This window comes from Cervus canadensis, chromosome 1 (assembly GCF_019320065.1).
Source record: "Cervus canadensis isolate Bull #8, Minnesota chromosome 1, ASM1932006v1, whole genome shotgun sequence".
NCBI classification, from domain to species: Eukaryota; Metazoa; Chordata; class Mammalia; order Artiodactyla; family Cervidae; genus Cervus; species Cervus canadensis.
In genome coordinates, this window is record NC_057386.1 from 69221062 (window position 1) to 69242968 (window position 21907).

At 41.5% G+C, this 21907-nt stretch overlaps 1 protein-coding gene across 2 annotated transcripts in view; it reads right to left on the reverse strand.

The window, feature by feature from the left end:
* Positions 1–21907, reverse strand: part of ARHGAP10 (Rho GTPase activating protein 10) — a 358134-nt gene that overhangs the window by 152171 nt on the left and 184056 nt on the right. For both annotated transcript variants that reach the window (XM_043484882.1, XM_043484888.1), the window contains exons 11-13: positions 13395–13476; positions 11383–11428; positions 9259–9324 (exon numbers count right to left, since the gene is read on the reverse strand). In XM_043484882.1, coding sequence (XP_043340817.1) covers positions 9259–9324; positions 11383–11428; positions 13395–13476 — 194 coding nt within the window. The remainder of the gene's footprint in view (positions 1–9258; positions 9325–11382; positions 11429–13394; positions 13477–21907) is intronic.

The following is a 21907-nucleotide window of genomic DNA, read 5'->3' on the forward strand; positions in this document are numbered from 1 at the left end:
GAGATGGCTGGATGGCATCACCAACTCGATGGACATGAGTTTGAGCAAGCTCCGGGAGTTGGTGATGGACACGGAATCCTGGCATGCTGTAGTCCATGGGGTCACAAAGAGTCGGACCCGACTGAGCGACTGAACTGAACACATCCAACAGGTCACCATATCCTGTTTTTCTCTTGAGTCTCTCTTCCAATCCATTATCTCTTTCCTTCTGCCAATGGAAAGTTTAAACCATCACCTCTTACCTGGATTATTTCTACAATCCAACCAGCCATCTTTGCTTCCCTGCCCTTCCCCACATCAACTCTCAGTTCAGTTCAGTCCCTCACTCTTGTCCGACTCTTTGTGACCCCATGAACCACAGCACACCAGGCCTCCCTGTCCATCACCAACTCTTGGAGCTTACTCAAACTCATGTCCATCAAGTAGGTGATGCGATCCAGCCATCTCATCCTCTGTCGTCCCCTTCTGCTCCAATCTGTCACTGTGTCACCTGTGCTTGCACAACTGAGGCAAATATGCAGCCCAAATATGCAGTTGCCAGCAACTGAGGCAAATATCCCAGCCCAGGATCTGCCACACACTGGCCTCAACTGCTTACAGAGCATCTTCTCAAGTCATCCCCACCCACTCACCTCTGCCAGCAACACCCCAGGGTGCACGAACACCAACTGTGGCAGCACCTTCCTCTGACACAAAGAACATGTTTGCCTGCAGCCTTGGAAAATAAGAGCTAGTGTCCATCTAGAGCAAACAGCAGGCACACGTGCCAGTCATTTCAAAACAGTCGAGTCTCCAAAGTTCAGAGTTAGTCTCCTACAGCACCGTGCACAATGTACTGTGTGCAGATCTCTCTCACCCTCTTTGCCACGCCCTTGGGACCTGAGGCTCAGGACACCAACACAAGATGTAGGATGCTGCCTGCTGAGAGTAATGAACTGTCCCTGATCCCTGATCCAGGAGTCTTGAGTTTTCTACCAGCATCCATGGAACTCTACAAGGGAACGTGTTCACATGAAAGTTAGATAAAACCTCAGAGCCTTCACTGCCTTAAACTAAAGGCGATAGTCAAGAACAGGAACCATATCTCTACAACTCCCCCAGCCCCATATCTTTCCTTTTAAGAAACAGCCAAAACGTGCTGAGTAAAGTCCATCTAACTTATGCACACTCAGGAGTGGATAAGTAGTACAGCAAGCTAGAACGGATAGGCTGCTAAGTAAGAGTCATTTTCTCTTCAAACTCAGCACTCACATAGCTCAAGTTTAAGCAGCTACAAATTTTCACTTACATAAATTAAAAAAGAGACTCAGATTTAAAGCACAAGTTGGCTGTTGCTATTTTCAAGATACTTGTTTTTTTTTAAGGCTGTGCCATGCAGCATACAGGATCTTAGTTCCCCCACTAGGGACTGAACCCATGCCCCCCGCATTGTGAGCTCAGAGTCCTAACCACTGGACCACTGGGGAAGTTCCAGGAAGGCTCTTTTTTTTTTTTTTTTTAATCGGTCCTCTACAGAGATCAGAATACCATTGGAAAAGGTCTAGTGGTGTCTCTCTGCTGCCACCTGCCTCACCACCTCAGAGCAGCTGTGGCATCAGGGACAAGTCAAAAATCATCACAATTTCATATCCATATTTCTGTGGGTTTATTCTCACGTATGGGCTTCCCTGGTGTCTCAGCGGTAAAAAAAATCCGCCAATGCAGGAGACGTAGGTTCAGTTCCTGGGTCAGGTAGGTCCCTGGAGAAGGAAATGGCAACCCACTCCAGTATTCCTGCCTGGAGAATATCATGGATAGAGCAGCCTGGTGGGCTACAGTCCATGGTGTCGCAAACAAGTAGGACACAACTTAGCAACTGAACAACAATGTTAGGCTACCCTGGACAATCTCTCTTTTTTTTCTTTTTTGGAAAGCTTGAGATCATCTAAAGCCATCTTCTTCTTTTTCCATATGCAAGGTCTCTTCCTTGCATTTGAGCCATTTAACTGCTCAAGTGTCCATTACAAGGCGCTGAGAGACAGAGGTTGAAAGTCAAGCCAGATAATTTTGTTGCTTGTTAAAAAAGTCCCACAGCATTACATGACAAGCTGAACTCAGGTGGTTTCCTTCCCTGTGTAAATTACCATTAAAAAAGTAAACTTCCTTAGTCTTCCCAGAGCCTTGCATCAATGATGGGACCACTTAATGATTACTGGCTTCAATTAATAGATTTATTTCTAAGCAACTCACATTTACTAAGTGTTCAATGTACGCCAATATCCCAAGAATCCCCATTGCTAATTTTCACAACCACACTACAATTTGCTCCTGTTAGCCTGTCCTACTCATGATAAAATTGAGACAGGTTAACAAGCTCACTTACAGGGCTGCAGAGCTCAGAGAAAAGTGGAGAAAGAGATTCTAATCAGGATTGACTTCTGAGCCCCTGGTCTCCAGCATGATGCTACAAGTGCCAAGACAGGCTCACAAGAAAATGCCCATGGATCTCATCCAACCGTGAGCCAAACACACAAAACTCCCACTCGGGAGCAAGACGGTTTAACCATTTGTCCCTATTAATTTTACAGAACCACTCATTTGGAAGCTAATAGCTTTGGAAGTGTACTTGTTCTTAAAACAATTAAGATTACTAATTGAGAAAATGAAAAGTCAGTCCTGACTCGCCTGGAGTTAGTATTTCAGCTCTGTATTTGCATTATGCAGACACCACAAGACTCCAGCTCCCTCCCACAGAAAACTGTCCCCTTTCTCCACCCACACGCATCTCACACTCATTCTGATTAAAAAAGAGACAGTGAGCAAGAAAGTCTAGTTGACTTGCTGTAAATTTTCCAGGGACAGCTGTTATTTTCTTCATTTTGCACATAAATGGCCCTTGGTAATTTAAGATTAATGTGCAACCCTGGTAAAATATGTGGCAAGTTTACTTCGGGCATCTTCCCTCCCACAAAGATTAATACTCAAATTGTACATTATCATCTTCTACCAGGTCCATCCTAAGGCTCCATACAGCTCTAGGAGTGCTCTGGAAGCAGGAAAGTCCTCAAGCCAACTTCAGGATATTTTTCCAAAGACCTAAAACTTTGCTTTCTAAAGGAAGAGAAATTCACTTTTACGTGAGACAATTCAAAGACTGCCATATCTTAGATGTGGCTTCCTACTTCTATCCCATGAATTCACAGCTTGTTACAAAGCTGAATTTGATAACTGACAGCTTGCCTAGACTGACGTCTTAATGCCATGCTCTAGAAATTAAAGTGAATATTCAAATTATCCACATATGGAAGAATTTTTTAAGAGAAATTTCATAAACCAAAGTGGCATACGAATTTAGTTTTAAATTATGACTATTTAAAAAATAGCAACTGAAGAAGTTTTTCAGCAAGCCTTATATTTTGTTTTTGCATATTTTATAGTGCATGCACCTGAAAAACATGGATCATCCAATTCCAAAAAAAACTAGGTGCTGGGCATGGGAGGCAGTTTCTTAAGTTATTTACAAAATAAAATTATTCTCCACGTTCTGAAACAAAATTAATATATAATTAACAATACCAGGCAACAGAAGTGCCAGATGAAGGAACATGGACATCTCAGGATTAAAACAATACAAAGGCTGAATGAGAGGGGAGTTTGGGGGAGAATGGATACATGTGCACGCATGGCTGAGTCCCTCTGCCGTCCACCTGAAACTATCACAACATTGTTAACTGGCTATACTCCAGTGCAAAATAAAAAGTTTAAAAAAGAAATAAAACAACTCAGGGGAAGGATAGAAAGAGGAAAGAGATACACTTAATGAGCAGTAAAATCTACTGTGTACAAAAATTAGCTCTCTGACCATCACAGACGGGGCAGGAATAGACAGAATGAATGAACTTCCTAGTTACAGTCTTTTAGAAACCAAAAGCCTAGAAGGGTAAATACAGTTGGACCCACCTGTAACTTTCTGAAAGGCCTCTCTTTATTGCACCACTTTGGAACCTACATCTCATCACCCACAGAAAGCAACTCTTCCCCAGAGTAACCTGAGCTCACCCTCCCTCCCACGTGCCTCTTCAGCCCCTCCATCCCACATACGGCCACTAACACTAGCTGTCATATTTACCTCTCTAAGCCTGCTATTCTGCTATCGACCACCCTCTAGTGCTTATTCAGGTTCTTGTCAATTAAATGCAAACACCTGAGTATTTCTTTTATTCTACTTCTTCATGCTTCCTTTCCATTTAGCTTTTTTCTGTCTCCACGTCTTTGATGAGGTCTCTCTAAATGCTAAAATATACTTTTCTACTCCTTTAAATCCAAAGAAGGCTGTTCTGAAACACACTTCAATTAAGATGAAAACTCAAAAATCAAAAAATTAAGATCATGACATCTGGTCCCATCACTTCACAGTAAACAGAAGGGAAAAAAGTGGAAGCAGTGACAGATTTTACATTCCTGGGTTCCAAAATCACTGTGGACAGTGACTGCAGCCATGAAATTGAAAGACACTTGCTCCTTAGAAGGAAGACTGTGACAAACCTTGACAGCATATTAAAAAGCAGAGACATCACTTGGCCAACAAAGGTCCAGCTAGTCAAAGCTATGGCTTTTCCAGTAGTCATGTATGGATGTGAGAGTTGGACTATAAAGAAAGCTGAGCACCAAAGAATTGATGCTTTCAAACTGTGGTGCTGGAAAAAGCTCTTGAGGGTCCCTTGGACTGCAAGGAGATCAAACCAGTCAATCCTAAAGGAAATCAATCCTGAATATTCACTGGAAGGATGGATGCTAAAGTTCCAATACTTTGGCCACCTGATGCAAAGAGCTGAATCACTGGAAAAGACCCTGATGCTGGGAAAAACTGAAGGCAAAAGAGGGAGGCAGAGGATGAGATGGTTTATAACATCAAAATTGGTTGGACATCAATTTGAGCAAACTCCAGGAGATAATGAAGGACAGGAAAGCATGGCATGCTGCAGTCCATGGGGTCGCAAGAGTCGATGTAGCAACTTGAACACACACACACAGACACACACTCAGCAATCTGTCTGTATATTCAAATTCTCTTCATCCACACAATCTTGTAACAGTTTTATTTTAGTAGCTGAAATACTTAAATTACTTACAAATATCTATGTTTTGTCTATCATTCATGGATTGAGCATTACATGTAACCAACCTTTAGTATGAATCCCAAAAGCCTAGAGCAAGGCTATATTCACCCCATGAATGCTCCATAAATACTGGCTTCAGATGAGAACTACACTTTAACTATGACAAATCACTTGTTACTGAGGGAAGGAAACAAACATGGAGCTATTTTCTTTGGAAGTTTTCTGTTGTTTGTCTGGGTTTAGGTTGGGTTATTTTAAAAAAGAAGTTGAAAGTCACCCATGCAGCAGGACACTATAAAGATAACAACTGTGTATTCCGTTGCTCCAATACGTAAGAAACTCTTCCATTAAGACTCCTAAATTTTACTACATATTAGCATCACCTGAGGAACACTGAAAACACCGGCTTCCTAGTTCACACCCAACAGCAATGAAATCAGACTGACTGGGGGTGAGAGCTAGGCAGCAACATTATTTAAAGATATCAGGTGATTCCATGGCACAGCAATGTTTGAGAACAGATGCTTCAGGAAGTCCTTCAACTTGGAAAACATAAGCAATATGCTCCCAGTAGCAGTCAGATGACCTGGATCCATTAAGAGCTGGTACAAGATCATTAACAAATACTTGGTAAATGGATGAAACATCTGTTGATCTGACTCTCTCACTTGCCTTAGCTTCATGAACAGCTCTGTGGAAACGAAGAGTAGGATCTGTTAACTGATGCTGATACTACAGTGAAATGGGGTTTGTTAGGATGCCAAAAGGACAGTAAACGCTAACAGTCCCATCTAGGACAATATATATTATACTACATATGAGTCACATAGTACATATGTTATCTACATCACTATGTGTTATAGACACATCAGTAAAAAGGTTACCTTTTCTTAGGGGGCTGAGGACTACTGTAAGTTTTAGACATTTGTCTGATGCTTTGTACATACTTAAATAACACAAAGTTGATGCCACTTCCCTATGGCTCAGCTGGTAAAGAATCATCCTGTAATGCAGCAGACCTGAGTTCCATCCCTGGGTCAGGAGGACCCCCAGGAGAAGGGATGGCTACCCACTCCTATACTCTTGCCTGGAGAATCCCATGGACAGAGAAGCCTGGAGGGCTATAGTCCACGGGGTCGCAAAGGGTCGGACACGACCAAGTGACTTTCAAAAGTTGATTAAAATGCCAGGTGTCATTTTTAAAAGACATGTTAGGTAAAAGGTATACTAACTGCTTTAACCAAAACATATGATATGGTAGTTTTCAGGGAAAATGATAGTCTTGTTTAAAATGCTGAAAAAATGTGAATAGAAATAATTCTTCAAACAGATCTCATTAAATCCCTCTGGACCATAGGCATGTACATCCACAAAGTACGCACAGTGGTCGTTAATGCTACCACCAGATACTCCTGGCTCCCTGCCGGCTTTCCAGGCTCCTGGTAGGGGTGTGCTATGTAGACTCTTTGGGGTTGAGTGAGGCCATGCGGTCATTTCTGACCAATTAGCTGTGAGCAAACGAAACTCACATCAAAGCCAGAGTATTCACTTGATGGTCCAAAGTCCTCCAGGCAAGGCAACCAGGAACCTGGTAGCCAGGTAGCAGTGATGGGCAAAGCCCTCCTACCAACTGTCTGAATGAGAAATAAGTCTTGTTGTCTTAAGTCGCAGAGAATTTCCAGCTTCCTGTTATAGGAACATAAACTAGCTTTATCCTGACTGATGAAAAAAAGGAATGCAACAACATTGGTAGCAAAAAAAAATCAATAGCCATGATAGCTGATTTAGGGGAAATCATTCAGAGCAATATTCCCTGAGGGAACTTCCAAATTTAGGATAAAAACCTCAGAGATTCCACAAGGTTCCTCATCATACTGAGTAACATGATCTGACAGTTGATCCTTTTAACTCTATTTTTAGCCTATTACTCCACTAAAAACAAAAAGCTTTAGTAATGAAAGACCTTGAGGGACAAAAGATTTGAAAAGAAAAATATATGCATTTTTGTTTTTTATCTTAAATGGGAAAAATCTAACTTAAAAGATATTGACTCATTCTTCTATAAAAAAAAGTACATGTTTATAATAAAATACATCCAATACATGCAGAGTCTACTATATATATTCCATTCAATGAACACGTGCATGCACGCTAAGTTGCTTCAGTCGGGTCTGACTCTGGGCAACGCTATGGACTGTAGCCCGCCAGGCTCTTCTGCCCATGGGCTTCTCCAGGCAAGAATGCTGGAGTGGACTGACATGGCCTCCTCCAAGGAATCTTCCCCACCCAGGGATCAATCCCACGACTCTTACATCTCCCGCAATGTAGTCACTTTCTTTTTACCACTAGCGCCACCTGGGAAGGCAATGAACGAAACACTCCATAAAACTACAGATTAATCAGAAAGCATTCTAGATAGATTTTTATCTGCCCAGGCAGAGACAAGTAGATATAAATTATATCCTTTGTGGAAAGAATTGTATTTACTGAAAGAAAAAAATAACCATGCAAGTGATACCATAAAGGCTCTTAAGAAGCTCAGGAAAAAGGGAAACATGAATGATGAAGTGAGAGATATGAAAAATCACAGTATCCCCATTTTGGAAATTTTTGAAGCATTAGGAAAAAGAAGAAATTTGTCAGCTCAACCTCAGTGCAGGTTGAAATGAATGAAAATGTGTCACTGCCTGAATTGCCACTGTTAAGGGAGAATGGAAGAAAAGCTCTCTGTGGCTTGGGTTTTTATTATCGATGGGCAAATCCCCAAATCATAAAACAGCTCGTATTCATCTGTTAGCCAACACTCTCATTTCACAGGTGGCAGTCCTGGCTTTATCACAAAGACCTTGTTTTGACAGAAAACGTGAGTGCAATGCTTCATTCCACTAAGTCATTCAGAGTAGGACTGGGATAAACAATATATGAGAGGGAATTAAATATTCAATTTATCCATACTTCACTAGACTCCAAACAAAGAGAAATCCAGCCCCCAGAAACAGCCTGTTTTGCAAATTTATTGTATTAAGTTTCTCCAAAGTCTGCCACAATGGCTGCAAAGCGCCAAGGCCCTGTTTTTCCTTAAGGACTAGAAAGAAAAGACCCTTGCACTTTTAAGTCAGGGGACCAAAACGGGGAGGGATTATCCTTCCTGAAGTTTAAAGTGGAAACAATTCAAATATTACCAACAGGTGGATGAATAAACAAAATGCAGTATATCCATAAAATGAAATACTGCCTGGCAATAAAACAAAAGCACTAAGAGGACACCTAGGTGTTGCCAGTGGGAAAGAACCTGCTGGCCAATGCAGGAGATGTAAGAGAGGTGGGCTCAATTCCTGGGTCAGGAAGATCCCCTGGAGAAGGAGATGGCAACCCACCCCAGTATTCTTGCCTGGAGAATCCTATGGACAGAGGAGCCTGACTGGCTGCAGTCCATGGGGTCGCAAAGCGTGGGAAATGACAGAAGCAACTTAGCATGCTGGCACACAAGAGTACACCCAGTAAGACGAATCTCAGCGGCATTATGCTAAACAAGAGGCCAGACTCAGAAGAGTATAGACTGCATAACTCCACTCATATAAAAAGCTTTTCAAAAAAATAAAAAGAACTAAAGTGATAAAAAGCAGTCCAGTAGTTGCCAAGGGCCAAGGATGGCGTGTAGGCTGAGAAGGGGCGCAAAGGAATTTTGGGGGGAGATAGAAATCTTCTATGACAGTGGTGATAGCTACACAACTATAACACATTCATCAAAAGTTATCAATTTACAGCTAAAATCAATGAATTTTACCATACATAAAAGATATCTCAGTGATGCTGATTTTTAAACTGGAAGCTAACAAGACAAGTGAAGATGGAAATACCTTACTAGTGTGTAAACAAGAAGCAATTAAGCCTGATTGTCCAAGTCCAGCACTGCTGATTCTTCTACTGACTTCGGGTTTCAACACAAGGAAGAAACGTGTAAATAAAATGGAACCCCCACCACCCTCCTCCCCTAACCCCGCTCACAGTAAGTGAATAACTGAATCTCTGATGCCTAGAAGGTGTATTTTGCATTAAAATATTTCATTCTACTTAACCAAGCAAAAAGCATTTGAAACGACCCTAAGATTTTACATACCTATAGCCTCTCATGAATAAAACAATTCAATCAAGTTACCTCGTGTTTCAACTGCACGGATGCATTTTCTAAGAATTGTGAATCCCATCTTATCCAACTGTGCACCTAAAAGAAATACAGTTGTAAAATATTAAAGGTGCAAATACTCACATTTTTCTTGCTGACAAAAATAAGACAAAATTATTTAGGTCCAATATACTTTCTATTTCCCTAAATGCCATGCACTCCCTGTTTAAATAATGTAAATAAGAATTTCACAGAAGAGGAGCATTTGTAGTATCAGGACCTTCATTAAGAACAGATACTTCCCTGGGGGCTCAGACAGTAAAGAATCTGCCTGCAGAAAGGAGACCTGGGTGTGATCCCTGGGTCAGGAAGATCCCCTGGAGGAGGGCATGGCAACCCACTCCAGGATTCTTGCCTGGAGAATCCCATGGACAGAGGAGCCTGGCGGGCTACAGTCCACAGGGTCACAAAGAGTTGGACATGACTAACATTACCAATATATGACTAACATTACCAACATATATAAACAAATTTATCATTTAAACTAGCTGTTAACAAAAATAATAGTTTAAGTAGTGAAAAAGAAAGTGATTACAACTAATCTTTAGAGGAAGCTATCTAGAAATAGTTAATGTTTTTGCCCAAATTCCAACAACTTAGGTTTGTTTTTTAATTATAGACATGAGTGAAAGTTCTTAAATTACTTAACAAGCTGGGGAAGTAACACAAAACTTTTCTTTTTTAACCTAGGAGGAAAAAAATCCTTAAGACACTCTTAAAAATAGTATTTGAATGATGAGCTAGAAACTTTTTTCACATTTTATACCATGCTCTAAATGCTTAATATTTTATTATTTTCATAATGAATTTAAAAGAAGATTCATGTCGCAAAAAGATTATTTTGAAAATACAATTTTATATTTTTTCTAACATGAATACTTTGCCATTGATTAGGCTGACGTATTTGAGGACCCTAATAAAAGACAATTCTTGTTTCAAAAATGCACTCAGGGAAAGTGAATGCTTTATTCCGTATTTAGAACTCAGAAGCAGGAATACTAACCCTTGATTCTCAGAAGGGATAGCATGGAATAATTTATGAACTTTGAAGGTTTAAAGCTAAACTTGGAGAGCATTTTAATGAGGAAAAGAAGGCAGTGGTTTACTTTTTTTTAAGGATCTACTATTCACAACATTTATATAAAATGTAAGTGTTTCTTTTGGCTTAGCAAAACTACTTTTCCAAAACGTGTTTTCATTTCTCAGGTAAAAACAAGAAAAGAAAGGAAGAGAGGAGAGAAAGAGGGGATAAGGGAAAGGAGGGGGAGAAAGGACAATAAAAGGGAAAGACAAGAAGGAGGGAAGTCTTCAGCAGGTGCTTCCATGACTGACAATCTTGAGAGGCACCTGGTCCATTTCCAGTGCCAGGGTAAGTGATACACACACCATAAGCACTTTGAAATCATGGCTTATTTAACCATGTCTCAAAGCAGGGACATCTGACAAATGTACCTTCATTCTTCCAAAGAAATGAAAAGTAGATTCATAAGGAATCCAGCAAATTTGATCACATCTTCACCTTCTCTCAGTTAAAATCCAGAGTCAGAGACAGAGAGGATTTCCTTTTCCTCTAGTACATGCCATGCAAGGGAAGATCGTTGTCCTAGAACATCTGGACGCATTTGGCTGTTGTTTGTTTTCTAAGGTGTAATGCTAAACTATTTGTACAGCCCACACCCAGCAGACTGGAAGGATCAAGGATGCCAAGTGTGGAGGGGAGAGGGGTTGGGAGCAGAGGACCTGATGCAGAGTTCCTACCCACGGGAGTTTACAACTTAGGAAGCTTACAGATGCATACCTGAAACTCTTGTGTATTCATTTATGGCTATAAAAACAAATACAGAAGTCAATGATAGAGTATTTTGGTTTTCGTAGAGGAAGACTAGAAAGGAAAAGACTCAGAGATGGGAAAGATCAAGGCGAGTTTCAGCAGTCAAGAAAAGTCTGAAGAGGGCCTCAGCAGATAAGACATCTACCATTCATCGGACTAACAGAGTACAGACAGCAAGCACCCAGCAACAGTTTGACATCAGTAATAAAAACAGAGTAACTCATGAGAAAGGGAGACAACAGTCATTTTTATACATTAGCACTTACTTCCTTCTGGTCTTGGGATGATGGCTCTATTAAAACTAGGGAACAGCTAGTAAAAGAGAAAAAGGGGAAACAATATTTTCAGCAAATCCATAAAAATGAGTCTATTGTAGTAGGCACACCTAGGGACTGTCCAAAAAATACAGTGACATTGGTTAATCACTATCATGGGCCCAAAGACAAAGACAGGTAACAAAAAGGGGGGCTCTGAGTCTCCTTGGCCTCTCACCAAGGCATTGCCAAAGTAGCAAAAATAACATGAAGGGCAAGGACTGAAAGTTCATGTAAATGTGAAATACTCAAACAAATTGCTGCATTCTAATTAGGAAGATGAAGTGCATTTATTCACCATTGCTAAAATCTGCTGTTTACTTAAAGACAGGACTCCTGCCATAATCTCAATAACCACATCTGAAATATCGAGGTAATGATCCCAGGCTGCCTCTGAGAATTCTAGTGCTGCCCCATTATCTTCAAGGCACATACGTCACCTGAAAAAAATTATGAAATGCCTTCAGTGCCCTTACCTAAATACATAGCTGAATGTTTATTTTCTTTATGCAGACTTGCCTTTATCTGTATATCTCAAATTAATTACCTGGCATTTTTACTTTAAAGGAGAGGATGTATGTGTCAAGGTTACACTGCCTTTGGCAATAGACTTATTTCCTCATGACTTAGCCATATGACCATTTTGCTATGCAAATAGGCAAACTCACTTTCCAAAGCATTTCTTGACTCTCTGGGGGGACAAGTCTAGGTCAGTGCCTTTACTAGAAAGGATTAGGACAAACTGTTTTGGATCTCAGCAGCTACCAATGCTGAAAGTACTCTTGACTCCTAGGTAAAAATTTCAAGGACAAATTAAGAATAAATAGAACTAAAATCACGGAAGCTAAATGTAGATCAAGTATAAAAAAATGATACACATATCTGATCACTGCTTTTTTCCTCCAAGGATGATACATTTTCTTATATAGGATCTATTTCTAAAATATGTAATTTGGGCTTCCATGTTTCAAACACCAAGTCAAGACTGCTACATGTGTTGCTGCCCATCCTCTTTGCCCTATTTCTTATATTCTCAGGGCCCGCCCACTTCCATCAGATAACATTATCTTCTGCCCATCTCATAAGCTCTTTTTTGACACCTCTCTTTTTACTATATATGACCCCTCTTCTACTGTGCTCTATCCCTCTTTTTATTTTTTTATTTTTTCCTATCCCTCTTTTTAAATCCTGCTGAAATGCCAAATGCTTGCCACATAAGCCTACCTGGTACCTGCATTGGCAGCTGGTTATGAGTCACAATACTTTAAGTAGAGTTGATTTAAACCAGTCCTATGGGGCTTTCTATAATTATCCTTGCTAAGTCCCCCATTCAATATGTGACCTGCCCAGTTCTCAACTCCCAGATGCCACCAGGCCTCTGAGAGGAAGGCAGTGCCTGAATAAAGTGGCAAACAGACTGAAGTCCCATGCCTCTGGATTGCTATCACTGCCTTTAATTTATTCCTCAAACCAATCTGAACACAGAGGCCCATTCACTAAGGCTACCTAACACTGCACACTGTGGCTCATTAGGCTAAACCAGAAATTGTTAAATCAAGCAAATAAGTATAGCAGTCACTTGTAATATTGCCTGCACAGCCTCACATTTACTGTTCCATCTCCACTGAGATCAAAATGAATTGCAAGCATTTATTGTGTTCATCACCCAAAGTACTTTCACAGGTAGGGAAGAAGAAATTGAGAATTTAGATGACTTCCTCAAGCAAAGCGAACCTGAGCGGCAAAGTCAAGAAAAATAAAAAATAACGATATGCCAGTCTCTAGTGCACCGCTGCTACCTCAAACCAAATTTCTAGACTACCAAATGCTTCCAGGAGGAATTCAGACACCAGCTTCAGCAGGGAACTTTTTTTCATATACTATAAAGCAAAAATAACATGAAAATGAACGGAAGTCAACTCTAACGGACTTGAAATAAAACTCAACCACTGGTTATATCTTACAGCTTCTTTTCCACCCAGAACTTCCAACCACTGCTTCCTCTCTTCTTCAGAAAACGCCTGCATGGTCAAGGAAACACCAGGCCTGCAAGACACCAGGAAGAGATCAGGTTATTCCTTGCCTGCTAAAAACAAACCTCCTTTTCTACCTTCTAATGTTTCATTGTGGTTATTGTTTCTTTTAAATTTTCAATTGAGATAAAATAAAATACATAGAACATAAAATTTACATCTACACCATTTTTAACGACACAGTTCAGCAGTATTAACTCCAGACTCCAGAACTCTTCATTCTGTGAAACTAAATTTTGGTACCCATTAAACAACAAGTCCCCACTTCCCTCCCTTCCAGCTCTTGAAAACCACCCTTCTATCTGTTGTCTCAAGGAACTTGATTATTTTAGGTGACTCTTACAAGCGGACTCATATAGTATTTGTCTTTTTGTGACTTGCTTATCTCACTTGGTCAAGTATCCTCCATTGTCATCTATGCTGTAGCATGTGTCAGAATTCCCTTCCCTTTTAAGGCTGAATAGTATTCCACTGTATGTATATACCACATTTTTCTATCCATGCATCCATCAATGAATGCATGGCTTGTTTCCACCTGGTTACCGTAAACAATGCTGCTACTAGATCCTGCTTTCAATTCTTTTGGGTATATACTCAGAAGTGGAGTTGTAGGATGTGATATAATAAATATATGTTTAATTTCTAACCCCATTTTCCAGCACACAGCTCCAAAAACCCTTAGAAGGACTACCCTGAAGTTCTGAAGCCAGGGGAACTGGTTCGATCCCAGGTTGGGGAACTAAGATCCCTCATGACACGTGGTGCAGAAGGAAGGGAGGAACAGAGAAAGGGAGGCAGGCAGGAAGGACAAACTTGGAATCTTTAAAATGATGTGTCATTTTGTATACTAATGAGCTGAGGCTCCTGGAAAGCCTCAGGATGTGGGCTGGTTGCCTGGGGAACCAACCATGTGATTAGAGGATTAGAATTTTCAGCTCCATCTCATCCAGACACCTCCCAGGAGTGGGGAGGGACTGGAGGTTGACTTCAAACACCAACAGCCAGTGATTTAATCAATCATTCCTGCAAAATGAAGCCTGCATAAAAATCCCTGGGGTTCAAGAAAGTTTGTAGGGTGGTGAGACCACAGAGACACGGAAGGGAGAGTACCCCAGCAGCAGAAACGGAAGCTCCAAGTCCTTCCTCCATAATTTGCCCTGTATTATCTCTTCATGGGTTTTTTCATCTGTTCTCATTAAAATATCCTTTATTGTAAACTGGGAAGATCCCCTCAGGGGATCCCCTGAGGAAATAGTAATCCACTCCAGTATTCTTGCCTGGGAAATCCCACGGACAGAGGAGCCTGGCGGGCGAGAGTCTGCGGGGTCACAGACAGACAGACATGACTGAGCACACACACAGACAAATAACAACAGTGAGGAAACTATTCTCCTGAGTTCTGTGAGCCATTCTAACAAATTATCAAACTCGAGGACAGGGTCATGGGAACACCTGATTTATAGCCAAAAGCACAGATGACAACCTGGACTTGTGACTGTCATCTGGAAGTGGTAGGGGGCAGCCTTGAGGCCTTGATCTGCGGGGTCTTCATGAACTCTACCTACTGCCAAAGCCAAGCTTAATCTTAGGACACTTGCTCTCCACGGAGAATGAGAGAATTGCTTAGAGTACAGATGTGTTCTTTAATTAGGGAGAAACCCTTTTGTCTCACAAGGAGGGTCAAATGGTAATTTTATTTTTATTCTTTTTAACATTGTGCATTCCTACTAACATTGCACAGGGTTCCAATTTCTCCATATCTTCACCAACACTTTTCATTTTCTTCCTCTCTCTTTCTCCTTGAAAGTAGCCATCCATGGACATGGGATGGTAGTGAGGATTACATTTTTATTTATAAAAGATATACATGTTTATTGGCTTCCCAGCTGGCTCTAGGGGTAAAGAACCCATCTGCCAATGCAGGAGACATACACGGGTTCAACCCCTAGGTGGGGAAGACCCCTTGGAGGAGGAAATGGCAACCCACTCTAGTATTCTTGCCTGGGAAATTCCACGGACAGAAAAGCCTGATGGGCTACAGTCCATGGGGTCACAAAGAGTTGGACACGACTGAAGCGACTTAGCAATATTTATTGTTACCCAGGCATGGACAGAATGAAACCGGAGTCATTTTTCATCCCATCCCAGCACTGTCAACCGTTTGGCGGTTTCCTCGGTGTTTTCTCAGAGCCTTGGGTTGGTCCTCAGAACCAAAAGCTGATCTTTCTTAGTTCAGTTTATTTGGATATTTAGACAATCTGCCAGAAAACTCTACATGCTGGGAAGAAGTGCTAGGTAGAAAAGCTATTAATAATTCCTCTTAAACTTTGGTGGTTTCTCCAATGAAACAAATTTTGCATGTTTGATAAAAAGTATTAAAAATAAACGTTTTGGAAAGGGATGAAAAGGTAGAATACTCCAAACCACAGACAACTGGAAATGAAAATAGATGGTTGAAATGGAAAATAAATATCCATTCCCATTTAATATTGAATATACAACACTTCTTAAAGTTATCACTCCTGGAACAGTATTTCACCTCATTTTCAAGTATTGGATAATCTTTTACAAGTAAAGCAAGTGGCAAGAATCAAATGTAATTGAATAACCACTACAATTTTTATAAAGTACTTAAAGCGTGCAATACGCCAAAAGCACCATACCCAAGGCAAATACACTGTGTTCCCAAAACTCACACCCACGAGTGTTAGGCTTTCTCCCCACGTGACAGCTATAAAGCCTGAGAAGTTATCTGCTTCAAGTTCACTACCAAGTACATTCAACTGATAGGTCTGCATCTTCAACCACTTTCTCCAGGCTATGAATTTTGCAGAAAAAAATAACTTGTGGATATCTCCAGTGGTCCAGAAGTTAAGACTTCACCTTCCAATACAGGAGGTGGGGGTTCAATCTCTGGTCAGGAAACTAAGATCCCAGATGTCACACGGACCCCAAATATATATATATACACACACACACATACATACACACATATATGTAACAAATTCAAAAAGACTTTAAAAATGGTTCACGTCAAAAAAAAAAAAATCCTAAAAATTAAAAATCAGCTCTCAACCCCCAAGTGCACTCCGGAACAGCAACAGGACTCTTGACTGGTCTCCCCAGAACATTTCCACAACGGCCCAGGGCTGCCATCACCCTGGTGCTACGGAGCCCACAACCAAGATCCCACCCCTCTCGCTCTGCTACGCACAGCATCCTTCTGCAGCAAGAACCGAGGCAAGATGCCCAGAAAACCAGGCTGTTTTAAGAAGTGCCTCGACTGGGACGTGGGGATTCTGGCCCTTATTCTTAGTAACCCACACTGGGCTCAGGGGAGTTAATTAAAATTGTGAGGGAAAACTTCAGATGGCAGGCGTGTTTTTCTTTACATCGGTTAAGTGATAAAACAATATTTACACACGGGGGGTCTCAGGTCTACATGAATGCTCCATTCTTGCAAAGCAGAAAAAATACCTAAAGACCTCTCCCAAAAGTGTATGGATTCAAACACTTAATGTATAATTAAAAGAAATAAATATAAAATGGACAGAGATGGGCTACAGCAAATACATAACAGAAAGCTAACAGATTTTTCTAATCCAGGAATGACAAAACCAGCAGAGAAAAATGGGAATCCAGGCCAAAAACGGCAAAGTCTGTCACAGGATACAAAGACAGGGTTTACAACCACTCAGTTCTTTCAACAACCGCCGGATGATGAGCTATTATGCTTTGTCTTGTCCCAGAAGGTCAGGAATTATTAAATATCTTACCGTGTGCTAGGTATTGGGCTGAGCATACTGTCTAGCAGAGAAAGCAGAAGATAAATAAGTCATAAATAATCAATTAACTACAAGTACACAGAATGCTGGGCTTCCCAGGCGGCACTAGTGGCAAAGAACTTGTCTGCCAAAGCTAGAGATGTGAGAGATGAGGGTTCCATTCCTGGGTCAGAGAGATCCCATGGAAGAGGGCACGGCAACCCACTCCAGAATTCTTGCCGGGAGAGTCCCATGGACAAAGGAGCCTGGCGGGCTACAGTCCGCAGGGTTGCGAAGAGTCAGACACAACTGAAGAGACTTAGCACACACAAAGAATGTTGCAAGGGAGTCAGGTGAGTGTAAATGAGCAAAGCCAGCTCCCCTGAAGGAAAAGAGGTAGAAGGACATCAGTAGATACGTGCCCAAATAGGAAATCTTTCAATTTTAATTATGCTAAGTCATTGTGGTCTAGGAGACTTGTCTGTGAATCTGACAATCTCTTTGGGCAACTTTAGGATTTTTCAGGTGATCTGGGAGCAAGAAAGGAAGTGAAGAAAGCGAACGTGTTAGTTGCTCAGTTGTGTCCAACTCTTTGCAACCCCATGGACTGCAGTCCACCAGCCTCCTCTGTCCATGGGATTCTCAGGCAAGAACACTGCAAGTGAGTTGGCGTTTCCTCCTCCAGGGGAGATCTTCCTGACCCAGGGATCGAATCCAGGTCTCCTGCATTTCAGGCAAATTCTTTACCATCTGAGCCACCAGGGAAGCCCCATAAGAAAAGAAAGCCTGTCCTAACCCTGGAAGTTAGGCTTCCCTGGGGAAGGGACATTTAATCTGAAACTTTAAGGATAAATGAGCCATGTACGAATACAAGCAAGAGGGCCATGGTGTTCCCTAGGCTGAGAAGGCACACAGCAAGGGAACAGCGCCCTCTGGAGGAGTGGGGGTCAGACATCACGGGTCCTACAAACCAGCTGCAGAGCAACTCCATGGAAAGATGGGGTCCCACCATGCAGGGCCTCCTTGGTCACACTGAGGGTTTACTTATCCAAAATAACAGCGGATGGCGACTGTAGCCATGAAATTAGAAGACACTTGTGCCCTGGAGGGAAAGCTGTGACAAACCTAGACAAGAGTATTAAAAAGCAAAAACATCACTTTGCCGACAAAGGTCCATATAGTGAAAGCTACGGTCTTTCCAATAGTCATGTATGGATATGAGAGTCGGACCATAAAGAAGGCTGAGCACTGAGAACTGATGCTTTGGAACTGTGGTGCTAGAGAAGACTCTTGAGAGTCCCTTGGACTGCAAGGAGATCAAACCAATCAATCCTAAAAGAAATCAACCCTGAATACTCACTGGAAGGACTGATGCTGAAGTTGAAGCTGCAATACTTTGGCCACCTGGTATGAAGAGCTGACTCACTGGAAAAAGATTCTGATGCTGAGAAAGATTGAAAGCAAAAGAAGAAGAGAACAGCAGAGGATAAGGTGGTTGGATAGCATCACTGATTCCGTGAACATTAATTTGGGAAAACTCCAGGAGATAGTGAGTGACAAGGAGGCCTGGCGTGCTGCCGTCCATAGGGTCCCAAAGAGTCGGACACAACTAAGTGACCTAACAACATAGACAAATCCTACACATCACTGAAGGTTTTTAGTAGGGGGTTAACGTGATCAGAAACATGTACATGTCTCTGCAAATGGCACAATTTCGTTCCCTCTCACGGCTGAGTAATACTCCACTGTGTATATGCACCACATCTTCTTTTATCCATTCTTCTGTTGGTGGACACTTAGGTTGCTTCCATGTCCTAGAGACTGACATACGGAGTGAAGTAAGTCAGAAAGAGAAAAGCAAATATTATATATGAACACATGTGTGTGGAATCTGGAAAAATGGTACCTGTGAACTTATGTACTTGCAAAGCACAAAGAGAGGCGGAGATGCCGAGAACAGATGCATGGGAGACTGGGGTTGGCATAGACACACTTCATCATCGCGGCCGTCAGGGAAACCCCAGACGCACATCACTGTGTATAAAACAGGTAACTAATGAGGACCGCCTGTACGGCACAAGGAACCCTACTCAAGGCTCTGTGGCGACGTGAATGAGAAGGAAATTCAAGGAAGAGAGGACACATGTACACCTGTGGCTGATTCACTTTGCTCTAAAGCAAAAAGGAACAACACTGTAAAGCAACTATACTCCAATTAAAAAACTTATGATAAAGTAAAAAAAAAAAAGTGTACATGAACAATGGATGCTCAGTGACAAGTGGACTGAAGCTGAGCAGGGGTGGTTAAAAAGATGTGCTAGACAATTCAGAGGATAAGACAGAATGACCAAAATAAAGAGAAATAAATGAATGGATCTGAAAAATACTCAAGAGGTACTTCCATATGCTATGGGCAACAAAATAATGAGTAAGAAAGCTATCACTCCAAGGATAAAGAATATATTTACAATATACTATTAATAACTAGTTAAGGGGTTCAGTGAAAGCCAAAACAGCTATAGCAAATAAAGACATACTGTAATTAGAATACTTGAAGCACAAGCTGGAATCAAGATTGCCGGGAGAAATATCAATAACCTCAGATATGCAGATGACATCACCCTTATGGCAGAAAGTGAAGAACTAAAGAGTCTCTTGATGAAAGTGAAAGAGGAGTGAAAAAGTTGGCTTAAAGCTCAACATTCAGAAAACTAAGATCATGGCATCCAGCCCCATCATTTCATGGCAAATAGATGGGGAAACAGTGGAAAGAGCGGCAGACTTTATTTTTCTGGGCTCCAAAATCATTGCAGATGGTGAGTGCAGCCATGAAATTAAAAGATGCTTGCTCCTTGGAAGAAAAGTTATGACAAACCTAGACAGCATATTAAAAAGCAGAGACATTACTTTGCCAACAAAGGTCCATCTAGTCAAACCTATGGTTTTTCCAGTTGTCATGTATGGATGTGAGAGTTGGATTATAAAGAAAGCTGAGCACTGAAGAATTGATGCTTTTGAACTGTGGTGTTGAAGAAGACTCTTGAGAGTCCCTTGGACTGCAAGGAGATCCAACCAGTCCATCCTAAAGGAAATCAGTCTTGCACATTCATTGGAAGGACGGATACTGAAGCTGAAACTCCAATACTCTGGCCACCTGATGCTCTCATTTGACAAGACCCTGATGCTGGGAAAGATTGGAGGCAGGAGGAAAAGGGGACAACAGAAGATGAGATGGTTGGGTGGCATCATCAACTCAATGGACATGAGTCTGAGTAAACTCCGGGAGGTGGTGATGGATAGGGAAGAGTCGGACACGACTGAACTGAACTGATACTTAGAATGGGCTTTCTAGGTGGCGTAATGATAAAGAACCCGCCTGCCAGTGCAAGAGACACGGGAGACACAGGTTCGATCTCTGGGTCAGGAAGATCTCCTAGAGGAGGAAATGGCAACCCATCCCAGTATTTCTGCCTGGAAAACTCCATGGCCAGAGGAGCCTGGCGGGCTAGCGTCCACAGGGTCTCAAAGAGCCATATATGGCTGAGAGACCGAGCAGGCACGCGTAGCGTGCACTCATACTTCAAATACTCAAAATCAGACCTGAACCATGACGGAATCTCCTGTACTTGCTAGTTCCCTTTGGCTCTCCCCTAAGGCTCTCCATGCATACGTGAGAGGAGATAACCTTTACTACCAGTAGACAGCTGAATATTCTTAACCAAACTGTACAAGAGCAACAGATACAGGAAACAATGACTGGTCCTGATAACCTGGAGTGAAGACAGAAGTGCTGAATGATGAAGAGTTATGAAACTAGAATTACAGATGCTAAAGTAAATAAAAAAGCAATTGTCAGGCTTCAGATCAAACAGCCACATTATGTCTGGACAGAAATCCAATGTGGCACAAAAATGAAAATACTATTCCAGGCTTGTCTCCAAGGCACAATGATCCAGACTTGAGCCCCCTGGCTCTTTGAAGAATACAGCGGAGAACGAACCAACCTACCTGCTGAAAGATGAGAGATTAAGTAGAGATCTGTTACCTACAAGGACAGAATTCTATTTTTGTTTCCATTTTGACAAATAATAACACAGTAACTCACAACAATTCCATTTCAGAGAATTAATCCATTATATTGCAGTGATTCCCCAGAACACTTCACACTCGTCACATGCTTCTTAGAGGGAACAGTCACCAGATTTACAGAATGCAGCCCCATCCTACCACACAAGCTGCCCAAGCCATCCACTGTAGCTCCCACCTCCAAATAAAACATCATGCACTAAAATATGTTTCAACCACTTAAAATTTCTCAAGTTTCTTCCTTTTATTTGTAATAATCAATTGCTAGGAAATCATTAAGCAAAACTGAGACAAGGACACATTTTAAACTACAGTATTAACAGGATCTTATCATTGAAACAAATTATAAAAATTCTCCAGTTTTTGAAAGAAAGACAAGTCTTATTGATAAAAACATGCTTTTCTAATAAGATTTAGAAGACATACAGAGCAACTTGGTGACCATGAGGCTAGTGAAGAACAGAAAATTTTACAGCAATGTGCTAGATTGTTCACATTTCCATAAAGAGAGAAACAATGAATTCTCCAGGCAAGAATACTGGAGTGGGTGGCCATTCCCATCTCCAGGGGATCTTCCCAACCCAGCGATCAAAC